The 8,986-nt window shown below is 31.3% G+C and overlaps 1 protein-coding gene across 1 annotated transcript; it reads right to left on the reverse strand.

Moving 5' to 3' along the window:
* Positions 1-1,242: 1,242 nt before the first annotated feature.
* LOC143052572 (PAT complex subunit Asterix-like) lies at positions 1,243-4,591 on the reverse strand. The gene is made up of 4 exons (XM_076225629.1): positions 4,372-4,591; positions 3,082-3,181; positions 2,700-2,797; positions 1,243-1,608 (listed from the first exon to the last, which is right to left on the reverse strand). The coding sequence occupies exons 1-4, from the start codon at positions 4,425-4,427 to the stop codon at positions 1,542-1,544; spliced, it is 321 nt and encodes a 106-aa protein (XP_076081744.1). The 5' UTR covers positions 4,428-4,591; the 3' UTR covers positions 1,243-1,541.
* Positions 4,592-8,986: the final 4,395 nt, after the last annotated feature.

Here is an 8,986-nt window from a genome sequence, read left to right on the forward strand (position 1 = left end):
TTTCACACAGTAAATGCTAAACAAAACATTATTGCATAAACATACATGTAATTGAATAGGAATTTTATAACACTCTGAAATTCATGCTGTAAGTCTGTAATGTGTAGGTTTTATTAAAAAATATCACATTTAATTTACCATAACCAATGTTATATGAAAATGAGGTCATAGACAGACATGTACAACTTATAATCATTCCATACTCTTATAGTGATCATTGCTAATATAACCTGAGAAACAGATCAAACCACAAAACCTTAACATTGGCCATAGAACCCTAAAACAGGTCAAGGTCCCTATGAGACAGACACCTTACAACTGTTCCATACACTTAATATAATTCATCTTTTGCTTACATCTTGGAAATAGATCAAACAACAAAAACTTATATTTGACCAATGAACCATGGAAATGAGGTTAAGGTCAGATAAAACCTGCCATACACTGAGGCAGCCCAGTACACTTGAAAATCATTCCATACACCAAATATAATTGACCTGTTGGTTAAAGGATGTGAACTTAAATTAGGAACTTTAACCTTGATCACTAATCCATAAAATAAGGTCAGTCAGGTGAACCCTCCCTGACAGACATGTAGACATTTCAGGAAACCCATATACCATATATAGTTATCCTATTACTCATAAGAAGCATATTTTTCACCTAACAAAAGCTGGGTGTTTTTTTTAACAAACAGGGTTTTAAGAATTCATGTCTTCTACCTTCTGAAATACAAAACTTTTAAAAAATAGTTTACACCTCAACAACCAGATTGTAATACCTAGATGTCTTGTATACTGCAACTTTCCTCACAGTTGAAACGAAAAATGAGCTGTACTTGCATAGCAATTAGAAAATGGGAGCTTACTGTAATACACAAAAGAAGCTGGAAATTGACAAGCTTATGTAAATGAAATTTTTAGTACCTAAAAACAAAACTGATGTTCTTAATGGTAGATTATATCCTGCTTTGTAAATATTAATGCCAAATGCCACAACAATACACCATGTTTCTGCTTAACAGATTTAAAATTACTATTATCTACATGTACAGGATATGATTCTACAGGACTGCTCAAGGTGTTATTTACCAATTACAACCATTGGTATCATTCAATCAGTAAAAACTGTCTCTCACTTATTCCTTATTCTAAAATCATTTTCTTTGGGTTTTTTTTTTTACATAGCACTATATAACTTAGGTGAATATTTGACAAATGAGTACAAAAATATTCAATTACATTTAAATTTATAAACATCTTTATTGCACTGAATACATTTTTATTTTACACTTTGTACATGATTTCAACAATTCTGTTTAAAAATAGCATAGGAAATTACATGGTTATATTGATCCATGTTCTAAAATTTTATTTTTTGTGTTATAAAAGTGAACATCAATGAACATAATGACTATTTGGACCATTTGAATGGAATTACATATTTTCTTCAAAGAATGTAGACTCAATACAATGTATACACATTACAGATCACAGTTCTCAACTTTACTCAATGAAGTTACAAGGTTCTGTTAAGAAATGCTACCATGGTGGTGACATCGGCTGAGGGTTCTGTAAATATGACATCACAACTGCTGATATTGATAACCTGAAAAATAATACATAATGTATATCAAAATGGACTCAAGGCTCAAATTTGTTAAACAATAGAGAATGATTTATAATCATAATGAATATTTAAATATATTTATAGTTTTTATTTCTGTTTCATTTGGTCAGTTGTGGAGAGTTGTCTCATTGGCAATATACCACATCTTCTTTTTAACATACATTTGTATAAGGAAATATAAAATATATATGAAAGTTAGAAAAACAGGACAAGTAACATAACCACTTCGCACAACTTCAATATGTGTGAAATATTCCATCTGAAGTATCTGGATTGAAAACAAGGATGAGTGGCATACATTTTCAGGTTTGGAAAGAAGGAAAAACGTCATTATACAACTCCATTAAAAAAAGGTGCAAAAATAAAATATATAATGTAAACCAAATTTTTTTTGGAGCTATTTATTTTGGCTAGTAGAAAAAATTGAAAGTATGTAAAAAGTGGATTATTTCTTAATGAACTTCCTCTGGTAAATTTGAGAATCCTGAAATTTAATTGCGCAATATGGTAAAAAAAAGGGCTAAACGTGAAATAAAGTTACTTAATATCCACGAAAAATAAGTTGGTTTATTGTTATTAACTTCTCATTCAGTTTTCAAGTTAGATCCTTGAACTTTACGGAATTCTATAAAGTTCAAGGATCTAACTTGAAAACTGAATGAAAAGTTAATAACAGAAAAATATTAACCGTCTTGTGTAAATTTTGCAAGATGGAAATATATGAATAAAATCACCAGTAAGCTTTGAAACACGTATGGAACATACATGTAGTAATTAAATTCCCAGTAAATGGTCTTCAATTGTTTTATGCACTTTGGTTGGGTTGTTTTCTCTTTTGACACATTTCCTGTTTCAATTTCTCAATTTAAATGGTAGAACATTTAATACCGGTTTTCTACCAAGGGTCTTTTAGCATCATGGTAATGTGTATTGATTGCTAAACTGTGATGCTATCTGAAACTATTTCCTTATACATGTACATGTGTGATGCTATAATATCTAGAAGCACCATGGTGTTTCACATCCAAGGAAGATATAAGAAATTTGTGAGGCTAACACTGAGTACTTACATAAAACTACTGAGCATCTGTTTGGTGTCTTCTGATGTACGAGAATTTGCAAAACTAATAAAAGAACAATAAACTGCTGCCCAAGCACACCATTTTAACTGGAATACAAAGCATGTCAATTTTATATAAGATATTCATAGACTAGTCACTACATAAAAAAGATCTTCATAATATACTAGGTACCAGTCTTATTATTTCAACAAAATGAAAATCCTGTTTTTATGTCTTGTTTGTATAACTTTTAATTTGTATAATAAATAGTTCAACTTTTTTATGATATTTACAATATCCTTGCTAACAATTACTCATTTGTTACCTATAGTGAAGAAAAGAATTTGTAGTTCTGAATGATAAGATTTATCAAGACATGTCAAAATCGTACCTTCATCATAAGTCCACACATACTAAATATCATTCCAAGAAGGTTCATATAATCAGGTGTAGGATCATCAGATGGGCCTCCTTGTTGTGGTGGCTTATACCTAAAAAAAAATTTAAACATGTAGTTTTGTTTATTTGTAATTATTTCATCTCACTATTTTAACTGGATTACATTTAGCAAGATACAGTAACTGAGACATACATTTGTATGTACACACTATTTGCCGTTTCAGAATCTAATGCATTAATTTGTGAATGATATTTTTAAAAGCATACACAAAAACTTTATGTTTGGTTGTTAAGGTACTTTACAATGGAAATTTAACAAATGATTTAACTTTATTTGATCTTACCCATCATGCCCATATAGTCATGACAGTCCTTTAGAGTCTAAAAAGGCAAAATGAGAAAAGTTTCTCAAATGAGTCATTATAAAAATCATTGCAGAATATAAAAAAAAAATGGTCTCAAAATTAAGATAATATGACTTGTAATTTGAAGTTTTCTTAGTTTAAATCTAATTTATAAAAATAATTGATTTTGCAAGGATACATAGATATTTGTATATTGTACATGTCATAATTTTTCCCAGTTTTTTTTTTTTTTTTTTTTGAAAAGAAAGCCACATTATTGTTTGTAACAGGCTATTATCATGATTATTTCATAGTTCTCGTCCTGAATATGCATGAAATATTTGCCACTGGACGTTAAGCAACCAACAATCAATCAATCAATCCGCTTTGAATTATTTTTAATTATGGAATATATATGCAAAATTTCTTCAATCTTGTGCTTGAATTTTTTTTTAATAAGTTCCATGTTTATTCTGCATTCTAATGTGTTGAGTAGTGCATAACACTTTCCATTCAATGTATTTTGAATAGATTTTGGTGTGCACCACACAGTACATGTACATACTATTTTTTCACCTTCTGCAGGTACTGAAAAAATGCCTATCAAAATCCAAAAAAAGATTTGTCTTTCTGAAACAGAAAATGCATGAAAATTGTATATAACTAGTGGATGCTAGTCCTTAAAACCTTCCAAACAGCACATGTTAGTCTGTACACAGAGCATATTTTGATATCTAAGATTTTGAGGTGTATATATGATTATGATATAATATTTTTGTCCATTTGTTATCATGGTTATGATTGACCACAGGGGCTTGTTACAATTGCCGGGTTTACTATCCATACGAACCCCTAAAAATGGTGTTTTTTTAGGGGTTCGTATGGATAGTAAACCCGGCAATTGTAACAAGCCCCTGTGGATTGACTAAAGTTATTACCTGACAACTTTATTCGGTCTTCTAGGGTCAATGACATTATTACCCGCACCAGTCATTTTAATGTCCGCTTTGTGTTATATTCTTCCGAGGTTTTCAAAAAGTATTCGAGGAAAAATAAAAAAGACCCAAAAAATCGGCTTTTGCGTATGCATAAAAAATCAATAAATTTCTTTAATTTGTTGACAGATTTGTGGTGATTTAAAACGTTTAGCTGAAAGACGCTTTTTGAGTTATAAAATTAAAATCGAAAGCACGTGAGGCGACGGTAATATCCGTGAAAATCAATTGTTTTTGTATCTATCTATCTATCTTCATATTTCCGCACTCAGTCACAACTTTGACTATTACGTGCCGTTGCATGCGTTGCTTATTTACAATTTAAAAGAAATAAATTTGCAGTAATATTACGTTACATTGCATTGGTGCTTAGAAAAAATAAATAAAGTAAAAATATGAGTGATTTAATTAAAAAAAAATGTGGATTGTTATCCTATGTATATTTCTTGGTAAAACTATGTACATGTTATGCAGTTTTTAGAATATTTGTGAAAGAGGAGATATAGAAATCTGCTCTTTGAAGCCGTCGACTGTTGTACAATAAACTCATCATAGATACCAGGACTAAATTTTGTAAACACGCCAGACCGGCCCGTTTCGTCTAAAAAAGACTCGCCAGTGACGCTCGAATCCAAAAAAGTTTAAAATGCCAAACAAAGGATTGCTGATGTAGGAAGTAGGTTTCATTGTACTATTGTATGTGGATAAAATGAAAACTTGTAAGAATCTTTATTTGTTTGGATTGGTTGGTATGTTTATGTCTTGTTCTACTGTCTGATTTAACGAGAAGATCTTTAGGGTAGATTGCTATGTGTTGGTGTATGATCTTATAGAATACCACTAGTCTGCTCCTAGTCTTGTTTGTATACGTCTCAATTCTAATGTAGGCCACTGTAGGTGATCAAGCATATTTGAGACAGAGCTGGTATTGTGATATCTATTACATGTATAGCGAACAGCTCTTCGTTGGACCATCTCAATTTGGTTGATTTGATTTTTGGTGTGAGGGTCCCAGACGTAAGAGCTGTACTCAAGCTTAGGTCTGACTAATGACATGTATTTGATTTCTTTGATGTTTTGGGATGAAACTTTAAGGTTAATTAGAGGCGACACTACTTTAAATCAGTGCTGACAGTTCATAGATTTTATTCACCTAGACATTGCTTATAATATCAAATCTATATTTGTACATATTTGCCAACATACTATGACTGCTTCATGCATATGTTTATGATATTAACATTCCTGTTAATAAATTTTGTGCATGTGCAAAGTTACATTGTAGGATTTTCTTTCAACATTTCAACTTTATAATAAATTCTACTTGAATACATTAACATTTAAATAAACAGCTGGGCCATTAATGTTTTATAAATAAATAAGTATGCTTTTATAAGCTGTACCAGAAATTGCAAAACTATACAAAAAAAATTATTCTGGAAATTTTATGTGTTATGTATCTTTAATGTTGTTATGGTTGAACAAACTAGAGGCTTCAAGGACCTTGTGTCTCTCACCTGATATTTCTTTTTACAATTGATGCATGAGCTAATGCAACCATTATACATTGCTTTAGTTTCAGAGATATAAGTTAAACAGCATTTTACCCCTATGTTCCATGTTGGTTGACAGGCTGGGTCATCGGACACATTTTAAAACTATATACCCTGATGTTGTGGCCATTTCTGGGTAAATTTGTCTAAGTAGTATCAGAGGAGAAGATGTTAAAAATTGACTTAAAAGGGCAATAACTCCTTCAGAGGTCAATTGACAATTTTGCTCATGTTGACTTATTTGTAAAATCTTACTTTGCCGAATTTTTTGCTATTACCAATTACCAATTTAGGGGTAGCAACCACCCAACAATGGGTTGTCTGATTCATCTGACAATTTTATGGCAGATAAACCTCAACTAGATGAACATTTTTTACCTAGTCAGATTCCCTCTAAATGCTTTAGGTTCAGAGATATAAACCAAAATCTGCATTTCAACCCTATGTTCTTTTTTTTAGCCATGTGAGCTAAACAAGAGTGCACACGCTGAAATGTTTCGCCTTCTATACTAATCATTGATATTATGTTGATAGTCCTAAGTATAAAGCTTAGTTTTATTACAACTGTCTCATAAACTTAACATTAACCAAGATAACTAAACAAAGACCAATGAACCTTGAAAATGAGGTCAAGGTCAGATGAACCATGCCAGGCAGACATGTACAGCTAACAATGCTTCTATACAACATATATAGTTGACCCATTACTTATAGTTTAAGAAAAATAGACCAAACACAAAAACTTAACACTGTGCAATGAACCGTGAAAATGAGGTCACCGTCAAATAAAACCAGCGCGACTGACATAAAGATCATAAAATATTTCCATACACCAAATATAGTTGACCTATGGCATACAGTATTAGATAAAAAGACCAAAACTCAAAAACTTAACTTTGACCACTGAACCATGAAAATGAGGTCAAGGTCACATGACATCTGCCCGCTAGACATGTACACCTTACCATCATTCCATACAACAAATATAGTAGACCTATTGCATATAGTATGAGAAAACAGACAAAAACACAAAAATTTAACTATAACCACTGAACCATGAAAATGAGGTCAAGGTCAGATGACACCTGCCAGTTGGACATGTACACCTTACAGTCCTTCCATACACCGAATATACTAGCCCTATTGCTTATAGTATCTGAGATATGGACTTGACCACCAAAACTTAACCTTGATCACTGATCCATGAAATGAGGTCGAGGTCAAGTGAAAACTGTCTGACAGACATGAGAAACATACCAAATATAGTTATCCTATTACTTATAATAAGAGAGAATTCAACATTACAAAAAATTTGAACTTTTTTTTCAAGTGGTCACTGAACCATGAAAATGAGGTCAAGGACATTGGACATGTGACTGACGGAAACTTCTTAACATGAAGCATCTATATACAAAGTATGAAGCATCCAGGTCTTCCACCTTCTGAAATATAAAGCTTTTAAGAAGTGAGCTAACACCGTCGCCGCCGCCGTAGCCGCCGCCGCCGTAGCCGCCGCCGCCGGATCACTATCCCTATGTCGAGCTTTCTGCAACAAAAGTTGCAGGCTCGACAAAAAATTAGAATCAGCCTCTGTGTGTTGCAGATTCCAAAGCCCTGTTATAAAGCAGACTAAAAACGTGTCAACAAGGATGAAGCTGTTAAAAACAATAAATAACTAATTAAGACAAATTAAACTTTATTGAAAAGGTTCATGGAAATTTACAACATATAAACATGCATAGATTTTTATTTATCATTGTAAGAGTATCACACAGTTTACAAGAACATTTTGTCAAAGTCATTTATAACAAGGTAAAATATGCACTTCTTATAAATAAGTATTTAAAAAATTATAAAACATCTAAATCATTATAAAATTTTTATATAAATAGATTCAAAATATTGTTAATATCATTTAAAAATACACAGAATGAAGAATATATCATACAAATTTAACAAAGTAAAAGTTATTTATATTGAACACTTTTTATGATATAGTTGTATGACTTCTTTTAAATTTTAATTCAAGGTTCTTCATTTTCTGAATAGGTTATATGTACCTTTATGTTTTTTCCTGAGGATAACTGATGACTAAAACAATTGTTCTTTACACTAAATTTATATCATATTCTAGGAGGGTCTGGATGGGTATTGCAGAATAGAGAAGCAACAACAAAAACAAAAAGAGAAAAAATGAGCAAAAAATGAAGACTAGAGAATAATAGGGTGCCAAAGTAATATGAGTTACTGTGGAATATTAAAAAAATAAGAGGTAATATAAAACTGATTACAGAAATTAACAATTTACAGAATAAAGAAACCATCTTCATGTTATTATTGATTAATTCAAAAGTAAAATATTTTTCATGAGAAATTAACAGAATAAGCATTTATTTAAAAGATAAAGAACCAGGTGCTCAGCAGGGTGCAGCTTTATACGACCGCAAAGGTCGAACCCTGAACAGTTGGGGCAAGTATGGACACAACATTCAAGCTTGATACAGCTCTGAATTTGGATTGTGATCAAATTTTTGGTATAATATGAGTTTCTGACACAAAACAAATGTCAAGATCTTACAAATCTTTTGCACAATATTGTGCAATTAAAAATTCCCTCTTCAAACTTTTTAAGAATTTTGAATTTGAGAAATTTGGAAAAAAAAATGAAAACAACTTCTACCCCCCTTTTTTTGCAATTAGTTTAAAACCTGACATTTCTTTATACATAATTAACAAGAAGTGTAAAGGAGGTTAATCCGAACATACCCAACATTGTATGTTGATTGCTTTTGAATTACCTTCCTTACTCTGCTTTTAAATTGTCTTAATTGTCCATTGACCAGAAAAACCTAGTTTTCCCCCCTTTTTTTGCCCCTAATTCCAAAACATTTTGAACAATAACCCCCCAAAGTCAATACTAACCATCCCTTCATGGTATGGAAACTTGTGGTATAATTTCAGAGAGATTCATACACTTAAACACAAGTTATTATTTAAAAACTACA

The sequence above is a fragment of the Mytilus galloprovincialis genome, chromosome 1, assembly GCF_965363235.1.
Source record: "Mytilus galloprovincialis chromosome 1, xbMytGall1.hap1.1, whole genome shotgun sequence".
In the NCBI taxonomy this organism is placed as follows: domain Eukaryota; kingdom Metazoa; phylum Mollusca; class Bivalvia; order Mytilida; family Mytilidae; genus Mytilus; species Mytilus galloprovincialis.

Bases quoted from the DNA above. Each gene is read 5' to 3' on its own strand.
- LOC143052572 (XM_076225629.1), bottom strand. From the start codon at position 4,427: ATGACTGGTGCGGGTAATAATGTCATTGACCCTAGAAGACCGAATAAA. The intron at 3,182-4,371 runs GTAATAACTTTA...ATTTTTTTTTAG, and splicing joins AGACCGAATAAAGTTGTCAG to GTATAAGCCACCACAACAAG. The intron at 1,609-2,699 runs GTAAGTACTCAG...ATTATTTTTCAG, and splicing joins CAGATGCTCAGTAGTTTTAT to GTTATCAATATCAGCAGTTG.